This window comes from Osmerus eperlanus, chromosome 20 (genome assembly GCF_963692335.1).
Source record: "Osmerus eperlanus chromosome 20, fOsmEpe2.1, whole genome shotgun sequence".
NCBI classification, from domain to species: domain Eukaryota; kingdom Metazoa; phylum Chordata; class Actinopteri; order Osmeriformes; family Osmeridae; genus Osmerus; species Osmerus eperlanus.
In genome coordinates, this window is record NC_085037.1 from 12,837,267 (window position 1) to 12,855,791 (window position 18,525).

General features: G+C 46.5%; 3 protein-coding genes across 4 annotated transcripts; 1 reads left to right on the plus strand and 2 right to left on the minus strand.

Annotated features, from left to right (window-relative positions):
- Positions 1 to 180: 180 nt before the first annotated feature.
- Positions 181 to 5,221, minus strand: ddah2 (DDAH family member 2, ADMA-independent). Of its 2 annotated transcripts, none has more exons than XM_062486739.1 (6): positions 5,101 to 5,221; positions 3,422 to 4,027; positions 3,032 to 3,220; positions 1,991 to 2,110; positions 860 to 1,003; positions 181 to 737 (listed from the first exon to the last, which is right to left on the minus strand). In XM_062486739.1, exons 2-6 carry the CDS (start codon positions 3,707 to 3,709, stop codon positions 621 to 623), a joined length of 858 nt encoding a protein of 285 aa, XP_062342723.1. In that variant the 5' UTR covers positions 3,710 to 4,027; positions 5,101 to 5,221; the 3' UTR covers positions 181 to 620. The 2 variants fall into 2 exon arrangements, with proteins under 2 accessions (XP_062342723.1, XP_062342722.1); XM_062486738.1 differs by lacking the exon at positions 5,101 to 5,221 and adding an exon at positions 4,817 to 4,941.
- A 2,131-nt stretch (positions 5,222 to 7,352) lies between these two features.
- On the plus strand, positions 7,353 to 11,875 carry LOC134040709 (prostate stem cell antigen-like). The gene is made up of 3 exons (XM_062486750.1): positions 7,353 to 7,790; positions 8,632 to 8,751; positions 10,072 to 11,875. Exons 1-3 carry the CDS (start codon positions 7,739 to 7,741, stop codon positions 10,281 to 10,283), a joined length of 384 nt encoding a protein of 127 aa, XP_062342734.1. The 5' UTR covers positions 7,353 to 7,738; the 3' UTR covers positions 10,284 to 11,875.
- clic1 (chloride intracellular channel 1) lies at positions 11,278 to 16,806 on the minus strand. The gene is made up of 7 exons (XM_062486742.1): positions 16,677 to 16,806; positions 16,289 to 16,359; positions 15,196 to 15,305; positions 14,791 to 14,916; positions 14,438 to 14,544; positions 13,804 to 13,985; positions 11,278 to 13,480 (listed from the first exon to the last, which is right to left on the minus strand). Exons 2-7 carry the CDS (start codon positions 16,328 to 16,330, stop codon positions 13,319 to 13,321), a joined length of 729 nt encoding a protein of 242 aa, XP_062342726.1. The 5' UTR covers positions 16,331 to 16,359; positions 16,677 to 16,806; the 3' UTR covers positions 11,278 to 13,318.
- Between the last annotated feature and the right edge of the window lie 1,719 nt (positions 16,807 to 18,525).

The window sequence follows — 18,525 nt, forward strand, 5'->3', positions numbered from 1 at the left end:
TCATCACCAGGACGACCGTGGCTTTATTCCTCTGCTTCAAAGTGTTAACATGTATACAAAGGCTTTACTAAAGCATACAAATGGCATATACATTTTTGATTTGTGCCTTTCACACTTAATGATGTGTTCTGTCATAGGGCTTTATACTAAGATGAGTCTTACAAAAAGCATTTGTGCAGAACAGTGGTTAGGATACATTTGGATTTTAGCAGAATGGCTCAGAATCCAGAGGATATTTATTGACCGATCAAAAACACAAGATCTCATTCTGACATCCTAGACAACCATTATCAAGAGCGTTGGGTTTCCTGTTTAGACTACACCAGTTAACATGAGTGGTTATTTTCCTGTGATAAGGGGGTTTGGAAAGGCTTGTACCATGAATACAAAGGTTGAGAACTTGAGAAAGATCTTCTGTGGAATATGATTATACATCGACTCTGGGCTGCACCTTCTAAAACACGCCACTAGACTGCACCGGTGTGTCCACTAAAGAACCTTCCTGCGAGGAGAACGTGGAACGCCCACCATTAGACAAAATGTCCACTCTTCTGTTCGTGTTGAGTCCCCAGTGTGTAAGATGGGAAGCTGTAGCGAGTGACTCGTCGGGGTTCCGTGGGTCAGAAGTGTGGCTTCCGGTTGATGAGCAGGCAGAAGGAGGACAGAGATGCGCCCAGCTTGGAGGCTTCGCTGCAGGGGGTGGGGAGCAGCCTGTAGTCTGTCAGCTTCTGGAAGGCCTGGAGGAAGAAGAGCCAAATCGGGGGGTTAGGTTTGTTTTCAAAAGGAGGGTGGGGACAGCATTTTTAGATTTATTAAGGATAAAGCTGTTGGATATAACAGTTTCTCCCTCTAGACTCACGGGGGCGCTGTCGGGGCACTCGTCAGGGGGCCGGTGAAGGAGGAAGTCCTGTTTGGACGGACCACGGACGTACACGCAGTTAGCAGCGGCATCCTCTGGGACGGTCAGAACCTCGTAGTGGTGATCGGTCAGCTGCTCCATCATCTACACGCACACACACACACAAATATAGGTTTACACACACATACATTTGCACACACACAGGTTTACACACATGCGTTTACGCCCACTCACAGACATACATATTACACACACACACAGAAGATAGGGAGGGCAAACACGAGGCCAGACGACAGCAGGGGCCAGATCCCATTATGCTCCAGGAGCCCCCAGAGACAGTGGAAATGGACCTCAGCCGCTCACCGACCTCGCAGGCTAATGCTGCTCTAATGAGCCTTCACACGCTAGCCAGAGCCTTCACACTGTAACCAGAGCCTTCACACTGTAACCAGAGCCTTCACACGCTAACCAGAGCCTTCACACGCTAGCCAGAGCCTTCACACGCTAACCAGAGCCTTCACACGCTAACCAGAGCCTTCACACGCTAACCAGAGCCTTCACACGCTAGCCAGAGCCTTCACACGCTAGCCAGAGCCTTCACACGCTAGCCAGAGCCTTCACACTGTAACCAGAGCCTTCACACGCTAACCAGAGCCTTCACACGCTAACCAGAGCCTTCACACGCTAGCCAGAGCCTTCACACGCTAGCCAGAGCCTTCACACGCTAGCCAGAGCCTTCACACGCTAGCCAGAGCCTTCACACGCTAACCAGAGCCGTCACACGCTAACCAGAGCCTTCACACGCTAACCAGAGCCTTCACACGCTAACCAGAGCTGTCACACACTAACCAGAGCCTTCACACGCTAACCAGAGCCTTCACACGCTAACCAGAGCCTTTACTGGCCCTGCTTCACCACGGATGCTTCCGTCTCGTGTGTGTCAGAACAGAGATGGGATGTGGGGTAAGTGGGAGTTGAGATTGTTTTTTTCCGTTAAATATTAAATAATTAAATATAGATGGTTCTTGGACTCTTAACTCCGACTTAACTGCTAAAATACTGTTGGAACATTGATCTGTAGATACAAACTCACATATACACAGACACAGGCGCGCACACACACACACTCACGTGCAAGGTCTTCTTGGCCCCGTTAGAGTTGCTGATGATGATGGTGTCCGGTCCTCCCATGGAACAGATGTTCTTAAGGCGAGATCCTCCACACACGGGTACGGTCGACACCGCAAAGTCCTGCAGGCCCAACGACACAGACAGCAGTTAGCTCTGCACACGGCCAACACACCCATCACCTCCGCATGTACAGACCCAACGACACAGACAGCAGTTAGCTCTGCACATGGCCAACACACCCATCAACTCCGCATGTGGAACACTCACAGTTCATTCACTTAAAAAGCTGTTTAATTTAGCACATGCTTTTATAATAATAAATCTGTTTAATTTAGCGGTTCGCTTTTATCCAACGGTAACATCCACTGGGGGATTTGACCCTACGACCTCTAGCTCTGCAGTCAGATGCTCTAGAAATAAGATAAACCCAACCCAATCATCCAAAGGGACGTATAAATACTAGGTTCTGAAAGAGCAGCAGATTATCAGGTGTGCAGAAGTGCATGGTTTAAACACGGTTCCACAGAGTCAAGGAACAGTCTGCATCCGAGTGGGTCATCATGTAAGCAGCAGCAATGGCCGTTAAAGTGGAGTCGGAAATACCACGTCATACAAACCACAAGCAAAACATAAACAGTACTTTGCAGCACAAGCAGACAGACAGCCTCTGGAGTGTTTTACATGCCACACCTAGCGTCACATGATCCCTCAACCCAGGAAGTACAGGTCCAGACCGGCCGTTGTTGGAGAGGGTAACCGGACGGACGACAAACGTTTACACAGAAATCCGGCTCCTCTCTTTCCTTTACTCCTTCACTCGCTTATCTTCTGGATATCATACCGACCGACCTACATCTGAACTGTGCCAACACACACACAGGCTCTCTCACACACACACACAGGCTCTCACACACACACACACACAGGCTCTCACACACACACACAGGCTCTCACACACAAGCTTATACACACACAGGCTCACACACACGTCTCCTACCATGCCGTCCTCCTCGCCTGATGCAGGGTGGAGGTGGTTCCTACCTTGAAGGTGTCAGCCAGCACCTCGGCCCCGCGATGGTTGGTGTGGGAGGAGATCCCCACGAAGAACTCTCTGCCGGTGAAGAGCACATCGCTGCCCTCCAGCGTGGCCCCAGCAGAGCCCCCCTCCTCCGCCCCCATCTCCACCACACTCAGGTTCAGCTCCGACACCACCCGCCTCACCGCCTCCGCCTGGTAGGAGGGGAGGAGATCAAACTGAATCCATGTTCCTGGTCTGTGCGTGTGTGTCTCACTGTGTGTGTGTTCCTCACTTTGGATGTGTGTTTAACTCAGTGTGTGTACCTCACTTTGGATGTGTGTTTAACTCAGTGTGTGTGTGTACCTCACTTTGGATGTGTGTTTAACTCACTGTGTGTGTGTGTGTGTGTGTACCTCGCTGCGTCTCTGCTGTCTGAAGGGCCTGGTGATGAGCACCGTGTCTCCCTGCACCACGGCCAGGTCCTCCACCCTCCAGCTCTCCGGCAGATCCGGGTCGGGGGGGATCACGATCAGCTGAAGCCCCATCTTCTGCCTCAGCGCCCCCGTCAGCACGCCAAACTGCCGCTGGGCCTTGGCCAGATCCACGCCGCTCTCCCCGCCCTCCCACGCCCTCCCGAAGGTCTCAGGGATGCCTCGCACCACGGCGTGGGTGAAGCGTCCGTAAGGACACATACCCGCCATGATGTCTGTGTGTGGGGGTGTTTTTGAGTGTGTGTGTGTCCGTCTGTCTGTGTGTTCGTGTGTGTGTGGGAGGGAGTGGGTGTCGTTGGCAAGCGGTCGTGGGTGTGGGGGTGTCCTCAGGCTGTTGAGAAAAGATCTGGGAAACCAGCTGTGCCCGACACGCACGCAGTCACACCAAACAGCAAATCTGTAGTATGTGAACTATTCAGAACGAGACAGAGAATCCCTACTCCAGTTCCACTCCAGTGCTTTTTCAAACTTCAGTCTCTGCTCTCCGTACCCCGTGTTTTCGAGACGCGGAGCTACACCTAGTAGTCCCTGGAAGACAGCAAGAGAACGATGGGCAAAGTTGTTTAGGGTTGTTATAGCTGAAAGGAATGGTTCTTGTCTTTGAATGTGCAATCAGTCGTTGTGACTGAGGTCAGCGATCTCCCGGATTCAGCTCCACTGCACAGATGTCACAGAAGCATAAGATGTTTACGTTTTAGCCTTTGGAATGAGATCGAAGGGATAGTCATCATTAACTATCGGTCCACGTCAGCCTACATTGAATTATTCATGAAATAGTATCAGAGTTTTTCAACCAGTACACACTTGCTGTTGAGGTAGGCTACACTGGAGAATCTATAAAAGATAATTTTATTAAGTTGCTACATATTCGCATGTGCGAAATACATCCGCTCCCAATCATCTTATTCTAATCATTCTAATCTTTCTATGATGAACCGCAGCTGTAGTCTGGAAATACTCTGCGTCGATTTCACCCCAAACATCCACAACTGTGCAAGGTACGTTTCTAAAGAATAACTTAATTTTTTTTAGTTTTTTAAACACTTTTCCCAAATTGCTTCAACAAGTTTTGTGATTTGCACTTGATTACTTCAGTCGCATGAATTAAATCTTAAACGGAGTCAATCGTTCAGCAGATCCAAACAAAAGTGTAGCCTATTCAGCATATGTGACGAGTACGACTACGACAATTGCCTAGCTGTCTGTACTTTTTAGAAGTGCTATTGCTATTTAAACAAGACTAAATAAACAAGTTATTTCCAAATCCTAATTTAATCCTAAACCCTAGACATCTTGTTTAGAGGAGATCGTCATTACCTCTTCTCCTGGCGTCTTTCTAGTCAGAGTTGTTCCTCTCTTCTTCCTCCTCACACAATATCTCCCGTTATTTCTCCTCTGTTTTCCTCTCACCCGGCGCCCTCCTCACCCTTACATCCCTAACTTCCCCTCCCCATCCCCCACACGTCCGCCCTGTCCGGATCCTCATTCTCCCTCCCTCCCTCCCCCGCTCCCTCTTTCTCTCTAAAAGGGAATTGCACTCACCGACTGAACAAATAGCTCGATCGCGGGTCGTCAATTCACCAACAACATTGGTTCCTTACCTGAACATTTAGTTGAAATGTCGTAGACCAACGTGAAACTTTGTCACTTCAAATGTAGGATGAGCGATTTGCCCAGGAACAATCGATGTGTCCTTTCCAGACTTCGAGGTCACTGGCTGATAAGCTTCAAGCGGTCCTATAAACATTTAGGGTATTCTCATACCCCCCCCCCCCCCCCCCTCTCAACTATTGTTTTCAAGCGTGCCACACCCCCACATCTCGCTCGCGTGCCGCGCGGTAGGCCTATACGCCCTTGGAATCAATCACAGTATGTTGACTCGAGGCGTTAAAACAAAGGTTTATCACCGCACCAACGCGAACAGATATATTTCTGATAGATGCAACAGAACGATTGCAGTCAACTTTGTTTTTCTATTGTGTGCGCGCAAGTGTGCAGTCCACAGATTAAAGGCATTAGGTATACATTGGTGGCGTCTGCCTTCGTCTGAGTGAGAACTAATCCTGTCCTTTCCAGAAATGTGGGTCAAACGATGTTTAACTTGCAACGAGGGCATATTCAGTTATATATCGGTATCAATACCTTTACAAAGTGGATTGTAATGAAGTAGATATTTCCCACGTATTTCACGTGCAGTCCACAGATTAAAGGCATTAGGTATACATTGGTGGCGTCTGCCTTCGTCTGAGTGAGAACTAATCCTGTCCTTTCCAGAAATGTGGGTCAAACGATGTTTAACTTGCAACGAGGGCATATTCAGTTATATATCGGTATCAATACCTTTACAAAGTGGATTGTAATGAAGTAGATATTTCCCACGTATTTCACGTTTCAAATTGATCACTCATCTGCTGTGTGGGATGGTACAAGAAGATCACTTGGCTTTGTTAAACACTCTTAACACACCATCAAGTGACACAGATGGTGTGTGTGTGTTCTGGGCAGTACAAAATGACTGACAGGGCGTACAATGTTCCCTTCTAGCGTCAATTGTGTGCTACTGCACTCCACAGAGATGTTGTAAACAGTTAACCAGGCTGAGGAGAGAGAGAGAGGGGGGTAGAGGGTGAGGACAGGAGTGAGCGAGACATAGAGAGAGAGAGGGGTTGACCTGTATCTGAGAGAGAGAAACAGAGAGAGAGAAACAGAGAGAGAGAGACATGCAGACATAATGGGAGAGACAGAGAGAGAGGGAGGGAGGGGGAGTGAGGGATTGAGCTGGATTTGACAGAGAGAGAGAGCGAGAGGGGAGGGGATACAGACAGGATTAAAAAACACCATCTGTCCCCCTGACTGCTGCCTCCACCCTTCCAGTGAGACCCAGACTCACTCAGCACTGTGACAGATGAGAGGGCCGTAAACATCTGCTCCAGCTCACAACATCAGACTGTATCAGCACCTCCACCACCTCCACCTCTTCCATCTCCTCCACCTCCTCCTCCACCTCCCTCTCCTCCTCCTCCACCTCCCTCTCCTCCACCTCCTCCTCCCTCTCCTCCTCCTCCACCTCCCTCTCCTCCTCCTCCACCTCCCTCTCCTCCATCTCCTCCTCCATCTCCTCCTCCTCGTCCGTTTTGACTCTCCTCTTCCCTCACATCATCCTCCAGTTTTTTACCTTCAGTTTCTCCCTCCTCTCAAATCCTCCTTCCCGGGTCGACGTGTCTGTGTTTCCCGAGCGTGTCGACATTCCTGGGAGCCTCAGCTTGCCTTAACAGCATGTTGACAATCACTGGTAAACAGTTTATCCATCCTGACCCCACCCTGTCACAAGACAGCCATGACTTGACTGCCCTCCCTCCCCACCTCACGTCTCTCATTAGGTGGCTGAGATAATACAGTTAGTTCCTCTCTATCTATCTCTCTCTATCTTTCTCTCTATCCATCTCTCTCTCTCTATCTCCTGATTTCTGTTTCCCTTGTTGTGTATTTCCCCCCCACCTGTCTGTTCCTGTCTCGAGGCACAGACTTTACACACAGCTCAGGGTAGGGTTAGGGTTAGGGTCAGGGTTAGGGTTACCGTTGAAACGCGTTGTGTGTGAAACTGTTTCACTCTTGAACCTTTTTCTTAATTACAGTAAAAAAAATAAATGCTGTGTAACTTCCTGTAGAAAATCACAATGTCACACAGCAGACACCCTAACCCCAAATATGGTCAAAAGTATAGGCCCTGCTGCCTAAATCTTCCCACTCAGATATTTATTTATGCAGCAGAGGCATCAGCACAACCTGGTTAACCCTCAAATCAAATTACTGAGCCTGAGGGAAGGAAGCATGTTGTTACTAGTATTGGCAGTCTGACTAAGACCGCGAGAGAGACAACTGATGAAATACGGAGTGGGAGGCTGAGGAGACAAATTAAGTCTGGATCGTTACTTACTTATAGTAACTTACTTGTCGGTTAGAGTAGGAGCACAGAGTGTCAGAGAGAAAGACAGAGAACGAGAAAGAGAGAGAGGGAAAGAAAGAGGGAGAGAAAGTTTGTGGAAACATTCCATGGGACTTGGTGAGAGTGAGAGAAAGAGTGAGGTGAAACACTGATAAATTCAATTGGAAGTTTAAGGTGCTGCGCTTCCTATCAGCGGAACAGGGAGCCGGAGAGACTTGGAAAAGACGGAAACTTTGAAATCTTGAAACTAAAGTTCCTCAGTGATCGACTTTGAGAAGATCTTGATAAGGAAGATGTCTCGTCCACAAATCTTCCTCCTCCTTCTGTGTTGTCTTCCCCTGGCAGGTACGTAGGAAACGGGACGCGAGACTGGGACAGTTTGTGTTCATTTAGAAGATGCTTTTCATCCAAACCGATGTAAAGGGGGAGATTTGAACCTGCGATCTCTGGATCTGCGGTTAGTCGAGCTATGCTTAGTATTAAGCGACCTAGAGAGGGACCCTGTTCAGCTGACTGGTGTGTTAGAAAAGCCTGCTGTGTTAAAGGCAGGGTCGGTGACGTTGTTGAGGTGTACCTTTTGATACATTTCACATCCTGATAGCAGCCAAGAAATCTAAAGGTGTGCCAAAAATATCTGTAGACATCACAGGAGTGTAATATACACGACCAATCGTTTAGTGTGGACTGAACTTCATAATTGGACAGTCTACCTGTCTGTCTTCCGGAAGGACTGGCTCTGAAGGGAGGGGGGGCAATATTTAGGTTTGAATCCTTTCGAGGTCGGGCCAAAATTGCTAGATTCGCATAACTTACCGACCCTACCTTTAAGGTTAGAATCCACCTCATCATTTTGGATGAGACTGACAATTTGCAGGAATTGGCAGTAAAACAATAAAACTAAAAAGCGTCTCACTCAAAATTACAATCGTTCAGCATCCGGCGGTTCAGACTACTTCCAGCTGCAGTGTGGCATCAAGTTCTCCGTCCTACATAAAGTCAATGCATGTCACAATCTTAACTGTTATAATCAAACATATTTTTTCCATTTGTAAAATCTAGGGGATTGGTCGTGTTGATCTGCAGTTCAGTGCTTCACCACTGAGCGGAACCTGCCTCAAAGAAACTGTGGTTTCCTTCTCTGTGGCATGTCTGTGTCCTCCCTGATCAAACGTTCCTCTGTCTCCAGCCGCTCTGCGCTGCTACACCTGTGTGTTCCCCGCCATCTCTCCTCTGGACTGCCTCAAGTTCCCGCAGGAGTGCCCAACAGGACAGCGCTGCCTGGCTAGCACGGCTGTCGGCACCCGAGGTGGGACTCACTGTGTGTGTGTGTGAGGGTGGAGGGTGTGGGTGTGTATGGGGGAGGGGGGGGTGGAAGAGACTGAGATGTGAGGATGTGTTAAAAAAGAGAGGATAGACAGAGTGGGAGAGAAAGACGGAGAGAAAGAGAGAAATAAATATACGAGAGAGAGAGCGTGAGGAGCACAGGACATAAGATGTGGTTTCAGTGACTGTGAGTCTGGACTGTGGGTGCAGTGGGTGTGGAGCAACACAGTAGTAGATGACTCACCAGGCTGATGTCCCGGGCGGATAAGTGAAATGTCACAATGCAGGATGTTTTACTGGCTTCATGAGGCCAAGCCCTCCTCCCGGCTCTGTTAAACACATAAGACAAAAGCCTGGCTGAACAGGCCGTGTGCCTTTTGCTCATCACGCCAGTTGTGTTAGCTCACTAATGCCTATTGTGCCATCAAATTGTCTCTTAAAATATCTGTGGCACAGTGGGTAGGTCTAAACCATGTTTTAATTACGGAGAATGAAGAGAATGTGTTAACATGCTGGGGCACCCTGGTGTCTCACTGGCTACAATAGCGTGCTACATACCACAGGAATCCGGGTTTGATTCCGCAGACGCTCTTATCCAGAGCGACTTACAGTAAGTACAGGGACATACCCCTGAGTCAAGTAGGGTGAAGTGCCTTGCCCAAGGACACAACGTAATTTCTCACGGCCGGGGAATCGAACCGGCAACCTTCTGATTAATAGCCCAATTCCCCAACAGCTCAGCCATCTGACCTCCCCCCCTCTGACCCATCTGACCAGTAAAACACCTCTGTGTGTCCATCAGTCCCCGGTATGTGGAGCCTCTCTCTACATGTATAAAAGACAGCCTTCAGCCTCCTATAATGTGTTAATTTAACAATTATTTCCAAAACGATGTTCAGAGGGGAAATCGAACCCGCAACCTGATCTGCATTCACATGCACTAAGCCACGCCCACCCTCTCTCCAGACTGATTTAATCATAGACGCACCCTGATGCATGCTGTACATCTTATTACTAGGCCTGTAACTGATTACAGGAGTCTCATGATGAAGTAAGTCCCCAGCCAGCATCGCTAGAGCATTCACGCTGTCTCTATACTCTTCCCAGCGTGGTGTGTATCTGTAGACCAGATCAAGATGAGCTACATGACTATCTACTAGTAGTGTCAAGTGTGTCAAGTATTAGCACTCTCACAAACCTCTCTACATAAACACTCCCGGTGTTATGTCAACACTCCCAACCGAGCCGTGTGCGGCAGGATCACCGCAAACGGCTCCCAAATGTCCCTCCTCTCCCTCCGTAGGTGCGCTGCGTGTGGTGCTGTACGAGAAGAGCTGTGCCATTCCTGCCCAGTGCGGCCGGAGCGGGGAGAAGGAGACGGCCGGCCTGCACTTCAACTACACGAACGAGTGCTGCGACGTGGACCTGTGCAACGCAGCAGCGAGGCCGTCTGTCCTGGGCTGGACAGGAGCCGTCCTCTGTCTGCTCCCTGCACTGCATCTGCTGCTGCTGTGAGCAGGCGCAGGAGGCTGCTGGGGTTCTGCTGGGTTCCACTACAACCTGCTGAGGTTCTACTGGGTTCCACTACAACCTGCTGAGGTTCTGCTGGGCCCCACTAGAACCTGCTGAGGTTCTACTGGGTTCCACTACAACCTGCTGTGGTTCTGCTGGGCCCCACTAGAACCTGCTGAGGTTCTACTGGGTTCCACTACAACCTGCTGTGGTTCTGCTGGGCCACACTAGAACCTGCTGAGGTTCTACTGGTTTCCACTAGAACCTGCTGAGGTTCTGCTGGGCCACACTAGAACCTGCTGAGGTTCTACTGGGTTCCACTAGAACCTGCTGTGGCTTCGTAGGGCCTCACCAGATGAGGGTGTGCTCGGAACCCGATGTGAAATTTACTAACCTGAATGTATCTGTCTCACTACCAGATCTGGTGCAGTTTTGCAGGAACACACACACACACTCACACAGAATGCACACACATGCACACACTCACTCGCAATGCACACATACACAACACTGGAGGTGTGTGTTTTCACTTTCCTTCTCAAAGACTGTGTGTCGTTGGAATATACCGACATGTTGATCATATGTACCATATATAATAATAACAATATGTTTAATTTTTATAGCGCCTTTCCGGAGCTCAAGAACGCTCAAGGACAGTACAATAAAACTAAAACATGGACAAACACTAAATGTAAAAAGCACCAAGCAATCAAACACTAAAATGGAACAGAGAAAATACATAGCAACAGATTAGGACAAATAACATTGCGAAAACAGGTATGTATATATCAAACCACAGTTCAAAGAACTGTTAACATGTCTGTTTAATGTGTAACATTGTTTCTCAATGGTGCTGTAGTTTTTAGGAGACCACAGTAAGGTTTTTTTAATCAAATTTTTACTGTAGTTTATTGATTGATTTATTGTGAGTTGTAAAAAAATGATTGAGCAGGAGACAAATTTCCAATTTTGTTTTTGTAATTTAACAAAATGACTAAATGTAACATCTTTATTAAAAGTTTGGGAAACGTCTTTAAGAGATGGTTAAAAACAAGATAAAAAATAAGATTTGATTGTAGTTATTATTCACCTAAAAAAGTTGACCCTGCAACAGAAGGTCACACAAGGGCCTATAACCAGAGTAAGGGAATACGTTACATACTAGGGAAGCAGCAAAATACAGGTTAAGAGAGGTGAACAAATAATGAAACCGAGAGAGAGAATTAAACAAAGGAAGAAAAACAAAAGGAAAATGAAGTGTCAGGGAGTGTGCGCTAACCAAGAAGAAGTTAAGAGCCGTATAAAAGTCCCTGAAGTGACGTCATATCTAGTCTTACAGTATAATAAAGTCGATATAACCGGTACAAAGATAACTAAAATAAAACAACAGCTTTGAAATTCTACAGACTTGGTCCCTTTCAACACATAGCTGTTAACAGCAGAGCTAGAGGTAATTGCCCAGTTAAAGTTGGCCTTGTTGTACAGATATTTATTACTAACTGCAGCAACAGATGTAACAGTCATGCCAGTGGCTGGATTGGACAACATGTTATGGGTCAACAGGGTGTTCTTATGTCCCATATTGTTTTGTAAAACTATAAAAACAGACAAAACTGAAACTGATGTGAAGTTTGTAATCTTCAATTATGTGAATTGCACTTAGGTGAAACTTTTTTTTTCTTCTTTACAAAATCCCTTACTGTGATTCAAATGAATTAACAAACGAACGACCAACACTTACAGTCTAAAGACAACTAACAGTTCCAGTTATTTCCCCAATGACTTCTTCTAACTGTGTGCAACGCATGATTTGTGGAGAGGACGTTTGTTTGTTGTTGTAACCCTCATCACATGAATAAAACCGACCCACAACCCTTCACGTGCTAGCTATTTTACGGCTAGCACGTCATCCTTTCATTCTGTATCAGCGCAACTAATCTGGCAGCATGCGACCGATTACTGAATCAACCACTTCAGTCCTTAAGCTGAATCTGCTTTTAAATTCATTTTAATAATAATTAAATTATACATCTTCATAAATAATTTGGTCAGGACTGTATAAAAATAACAGTTTGTCTGCATGACTCTGCATGGTTATTTCCCTTGAAGGCGAATCAAACATATGACTTAAGTCAAACTCTTCTTAATAAACTCCAGATCACACAAATAAGCAACAATAACCATAATTTCTCCCGGAGTAACACTGCAATATAGTTTCTCTCACTAAAAAACATGATCCTTCACTTTGAACTGGGTAAGCAGGTCATTTAACTTGGCATGGCAATCTCACAACAGATGGTCAAAAAATATTCCTTTTCTTGCGCTACAAGGACAGAAAATAGGAAGCTGAGGTCTGTTGAAACCATTTCCTGTCTTGGGCATGTTGAGAGCGATTCCTCCGCCCCAACCAACGCTAAAGATGAGCTTTCCCCTCGTCTCTCTCTCAAGCTTTCAGTCACGAAGGACAAACAACAACCCTAAACATGCTTTGAAGTCTTGACACTCTCACTAAAACTATTGTCTTTTTATTGCCGCCCTTCAGAGCCACAATGTCAACAGTCTTGTTTCGTAAAAAGCATCTCTGTTGTGTAATGTTGCAAATGCAGACACATCTCGAACTAGTTAAGCTGGTGTGCTCTGGGTCACCTCGTCTGACAGATATCTTTCCACTAGATTTACTTAGACCGAGGGGCTATTAAGCACAACTTGGCATTATAAGCAGTGAGGGATTAGCTAAAGAATAAAATACAAACAGCCATAAGATCTATGGTCCTACTAACAGCTTCATCTAGTAGGTTACTGAGGGAAGCAGGAGCATGGATATGTAACTAGAACCAGAGTTAGACTCAGGGCCAACAAAGCCACAAACAGCCGGTGAAATGTTTCCAACTATTGACACCTGCGGCACAGTCAAGGCTGTAGTTTTTAGATTGTGTTCGTGGGTGGGTATTTACAGTATGTGTGTGTGTTCTGCTAATGTTCATGTCTCACTAGCTGACCCCACCCCTCCCTCCCCTACCCCCCCCCCCTCCTCGGCTCTACTTGAGAGCCTTGGCCACGGAGGCGTAGGCCATGTGGATCTCGGCGTCGTTGGGGCAGGTGGAGGAGAACTCCTCACGGGCGTAGGCTGCATCCAGGTACCGCCACAGGTTAGCCAGGGAGCGAGGGATGGCGTAGCTTCGGTACTTCAGACACACCACCTGTCAGAGGAGAGAGGAGGGGGGGAGGGAGGGAGGATTAAAGGGAGGGACAATGATGGGTAAAGAGAAGTGAAAGAGAGAGCCAGAGAGAGAAAGTAAGAAAGATAATTTTACACGTGTAAAAGAAATCTCCACCGACTGAAAATAAAAACAGCTAGTTGAGCTTTCACTGTGGTCGACAACAGGCAGGATCTGAGAGCATTACAACTCAGCTCCTGAACACCTGTTTGAGCTCAACAATGCTTCAGCTAAATCTCCCTCAGCAGTGAATCACCACGAAGCTCTCAACTTCTTCCAGAGGCGTCTTAAAAACAGCAGGTTACCTTGACGATGTGCAGCTTGGGCAGCAGGTTGCAGTCAGCCAGCGTCAGCGCCTGGCCGTCCAGGAAGGGGCGGGAAGAGGAAGTGACATCATCTGCGCTATTCTCGTCGATCTCGTCAGGAAGTGGAGAGCCGAGGTAGTCATCCAGCTTCTTCAGAGCCTTCAGCAGGCCTTTCTCTAGATCTGACACAACCAAACACACACACACAGACTCATTAAGTTACATTATACAGATAAGTTACACTACATCATAGCTACATTCAGGGGATAAGTTGGCTTTCAAATGTGGGCGGGATAGCTTTTTTTATAACTGAGGATGCAGCCGTTTAATACTTTCTTACTAAGAAGTTGGTGGGATTTGCAATTTTTTTTTAAGTGGGTGGGACATGCCCTACCCATGAATACTGAAACCTGCTCCCCTGGCTATATTATATTGTATCCAGACAACCCCAACCAGTTTGTGACAGAGAGAGAAAGAGGCTAAGGACAGAACGGCTCGAACAGACTACACTACCTGCTGCTTCGCAACACTCAGGGACAGATTATAAGAGGTTTAAGGCGACTGGTTACAGGCGACGCTGTTTCGTCTGACATGGAGAGATTCTCTCCAGAACGTTCTGAAGGAGCCGACTCACTGTCGTTGAGCTGGGGGTTTGAGTTCTTGATGTAGGCTGAGAACTTAGAGAACACATCCAGCCCGGCCGTATTGGACTCTGGGTTCTGGGCCGCCAGACGAGGATACCTGGAGGAGGGGGAGGAGGAGGGGAGGGGGGGGAGGAGGAGAGGGAGGAGGGGGGGGGGGGGGGGGGGAGGAGGAGGGGGGGAGGGGGATTTAGCCTATAGCCCAAACGTTTGTCTGCAGTGTGACAATAAGGAGTCATACTATGCCACAAAGCAACCATGTTCCCTTTCGTTAAGAACTATATAATATGGGATGATGATTGAGGGAGTGAAAGATGGACAGATAGAGGGAGGGAGGGATGGATACTTGGGAGGGGCCAGGTTCTCCTCCAGGAACTCCTCTATCTTGTTGGTGTCGGTCTTCACCTCCGTCCCGTACAGCAGGAAAGGAGGCTGGGCCCCAGGGGCCAGGTCCTTCAGGATGTCTGGCTTCCTGCACACAGGAGAGGTGTGTGTGTGAGTGTGTGTGAGTGTGTGGAAAATGTGTGTGTGTGTGGGTGGAAAGTGTGTGTGTGTGTGTGTGTGTGAGGAACAGGACAGGACAAAGACAGGATGAGAGAGAGAGAGAGAGAGAGAGAGAGAGAGAGAGAGAGAGAGAGAGAGAGAGAGAGAGAGAGAGAGAGAGAGAGAGAGAGAGAGAGAGAGAGAGAGAGAGAGAGAGAGCTCAAACACGCACATGTACTTCATTCATAGACAAACAAAATGGCCGCACCTCTTCATGTCCACTGTGGTGACATTAAAGGTGACTCCTTTCAGCCACAGCACCATGAACAGCCGCTGGGAGAAAGGACAGTTGCCGATGCTCTGGCCGTCACTGCCCGCCTACAGACAACAGGAGTGTGTTGAGATGAAGACACAGTTCAAGGTTTCATTTACACGAGGACATTTGGCCTCACACGTGGAAAAAAAGCATACTTAAATCCAGTTTAAATGTACTGAATGATCGCTAAATACATTTTCCTTATGTGTAATCATTTTCAACACAGTTGGAAGTGCACATAAAATGTACACATTTTGTATATTCACATACTTATTGACAACTTTAATACGTGTATGTATGTTTTGTACTTTGTAATCTCTCTTTGTAATATCTCTGTAGTTGTAGCCTAACCAACGCCCTACTGTGTTTCTATTTCAGAAGGTGGAGTAGCTTTAGTCACCCTTACAATGCCAATTGTGTGATGGAGAGGCCTTAAAATCTAAGACCGCTAACAGGAAATCGGCCTTTTGCGAGGTTACAACGCCAGCTTTCATACTTTCATACTCAAAGGGGGGTTTGTCCAGGCAGCCTACATGCGTTCGGACAAAAAAATCATTATATAAAGTTAAGGACCATGCAGGGGGAAAAAATAACGGACTTTTTAAAATCCAGTTTTCTCTTTAAGACAACAGGTCTGACCAGCAAACTAAATATAGAGTTATATCATGTTAATGTACATTTAATTAGATTAGTCTAGTCTTAGTTTTTACGCATGTTCCAGGTACCCTACCGTAAAGGGTTAGGGTTAGAATCACAGAATGAAACGTTTCGATTCATTAATAGTAGGCCTACGTTGGCGAATACGTTAATGTTTAGGCTGCTATTAGGCCTACTGGGTCATTTGAGTCCTTTAACAAGAGGAACAAGAAAGATCGCTTACTTTTTCGCTAGCTGTCGCAGTGATACGTTATCAGTCATCAAGCTTTCGTAAACAGTCTAATTAGGTTTTCACTTGAGATTACATTGTTGAACTGTAATGTCACCATCTATTCATCAAACTAGCCTACTGTTGACACAGTGTAAATGCATGTCACACAAAGCTTACCTTTACGAAAAGTTCAACCTGCGGTCGATTTTCGTCACTCATCTTTGTAGCAAGTCTTGTCGCACAAAAATCTGTAAATCAACAGTTGGTTTTACAGATGGACGGTTAATTATAATGCAGAGAAGGATCAGTCTATTTTATGGAAAAGGATATGATTTTGAATGTTTCTAAAGTCGAGTTGAGTCAACGCCTTAGTTGACCATCCGAACCCTTCCGCTAAGTTAAACTGGCGGATAACCGAAGCAGCCGTAGCGAAACAGAAATTTGTGTCATTTGCATCATCAACTCTACAGCTGCCTTCGTCACAGAGCTTTCGCGGACTTTGATGGCGACAATCCTAAATACGATAGGCTACTACACTATGGTACTAATATCCGTAGTTACCTACCTCAGTCTCGATCTGACTGTTTGGAGTGGTACGACCGCCCTGTATGTCTGTTTCTCCACCCTACGATACGACTTTATTCCTCCATTTCCTGACCCTGGTGGGTTTCGGGACAGACCATGAGATTCTTTTGCTTACTCACTGGATAAGCGGCGACAAGAGAGGCGGTGATTGTGTGAACGATGGGAACACATGAGGGACGATAGGGGATATACGGTTGTTTATATAAGACAAACGTTTGCCGATAGTAGCCTATGAAGCGTGATTGTATAAACATTTTATCGACTACTTCCTCTGCAGCTTTATCAAGTGTAAATTTAGGCCAGTTGACGCCTATTAATATAATAGGCGTCAATTAGGATAGTAATGTCACAATGTCAACCAATGCGTCAATAAGGAGCTTATGTAACACACTTGACACAGTGTCCTGGAGTGCTACAGCTTTAGAAACATTTGACAGGCCTACGTCCTCTCCATGGCGACACCTGCTGCACACAATACGCTATAGCGACTGTATCTAGTTATTGAAAGGCAGTGACTTAGGTATTTAAGGCTAGACATACCTGGAGGAAAATACAATACAGAAAAAAGAAAGAAAACGTTTCGAAAGGTTGATTTTGCTTTAAAGGGGTCATTCACATGTTTTTGAGGGGTATTTCACACTGTTCCTTAAAGGGGTCATTGACTGGGTTTTTGGGGTATTTCACACTGTTCCTTAAGGTCTCCGAATAGGGTATGTAACATTGGTTGAGTTTAACATGGCCCGGGTGCTGTTCTATGAGCCCTGATGCATCCTGTGAAATAGCCCTGGGAAAAAACAAGGTTTTCTCCTTTTATGATATGCTCATGAATATTTAGATGAGCTGCGCGCTGGTGAGCTGCGCGCTGGTTGGTTTACAACGAGTGAATCTGCGGAGAAAAGACGCAACAGGCCAACAGCACTCACTGAAACATCGAAGGTGGAGACTTTAAATAAAAACGTACAAATAAATCTATTGTGTCTACACAATAGATTGTGGGTTTTACAATGAAAGTGTCATGTTGTTTGTGAAAAAAAGTTTCGAAAGGTTGAAAAAATATTTTTGAAAACCATCATGTATCATAACTATATCATATATGTCAGTATATATATCGAATAGCCTTGATCAGGAGAAGGCATACTGGTGGGGCCTGTTTTCCTGATCACCGCTTGGACCAGTTGCTTGGACATACGAAATGTAGTTGCCAGTGTTGTGCCAAGGCACTTATCCCCGCCAGGATTTGTATCCCCTGGCCACGGGAGCGCACATGCACTCAGAGAAGCGGAGTTTAACTGCTGCACTTCGAATTCACCTCTTAAATTAAACAAATAGCGACGTGGAAGACTCGACAGGGTTTTCCATAGTAACAAGGGACTCATTTATCTACATAAATACGATTATTTGTCTGTTACATTCAGGCGACGTGTGAATTGTTTAATATGTCGTTTAGTATTGTGGATTAATCGACAGTGTTTTCAAAAGCTCCATATTGCCATGCACCTTAGCTACATAGGCAGACTGATAGGCCTATCTATGTGACTCGACATCACATGCAGGTTTATAAACAATATTTTTTCCTTTAATCTAGGCTACCTCCATCTCTCCATTCTCTGCGGGTGTGGTCGGATGCCCCGTCTTTGCTAACCCGTCCCTCCCTGCCCTCTAACGTGATTTCTGTTTTAATTTAATTTAGTTTAATATGGCTTTGCAATTAACCGCTTTGTTCAACTGTCTACCATATGAGTTACAGAGGGGATACACATTATATCAGGCCGTTTTTTCACCTGATATAATGTGTATCCCCTCCTCTACATGCAAAGGGTCTGTCCTGC

Coding starts and splice junctions, on each gene's coding strand:
- ddah2 (XM_062486739.1), bottom strand. CDS start 3,709: ATGGCGGGTATGTGTCCTTACGGACGCTTCACCCACGCCGTGGTGCGA. Junction 3,221..3,421: donor GACAGCAGAGACGCAGCGAG/GTACACACACAC, acceptor CCCTCCTACCAG/GCGGAGGCGGTGAGGCGGGT. Junction 738..859: donor AGTGCCCCGACAGCGCCCCC/GTGAGTCTAGAG, acceptor TTCTTCCTCCAG/GCCTTCCAGAAGCTGACAGA.
- LOC134040709 (XM_062486750.1), top strand. CDS start 7,739: ATGTCTCGTCCACAAATCTTCCTCCTCCTTCTGTGTTGTCTTCCCCTG. Junction 7,791..8,631: donor GTGTTGTCTTCCCCTGGCAG/GTACGTAGGAAA, acceptor CTCTGTCTCCAG/CCGCTCTGCGCTGCTACACC. Junction 8,752..10,071: donor CACGGCTGTCGGCACCCGAG/GTGGGACTCACT, acceptor CTCCCTCCGTAG/GTGCGCTGCGTGTGGTGCTG.
- clic1 (XM_062486742.1), bottom strand. CDS start 16,330: ATGAGTGACGAAAATCGACCGCAGGTTGAACTTTTCGTAAAG. Junction 14,545..14,790: donor GAGAACCTGGCCCCTCCCAA/GTATCCATCCCT, acceptor CCCCTCCTCCAG/GTATCCTCGTCTGGCGGCCC. Junction 13,481..13,803: donor CCAAGCTGCACATCGTCAAG/GTAACCTGCTGT, acceptor CTCCTCTGACAG/GTGGTGTGTCTGAAGTACCG.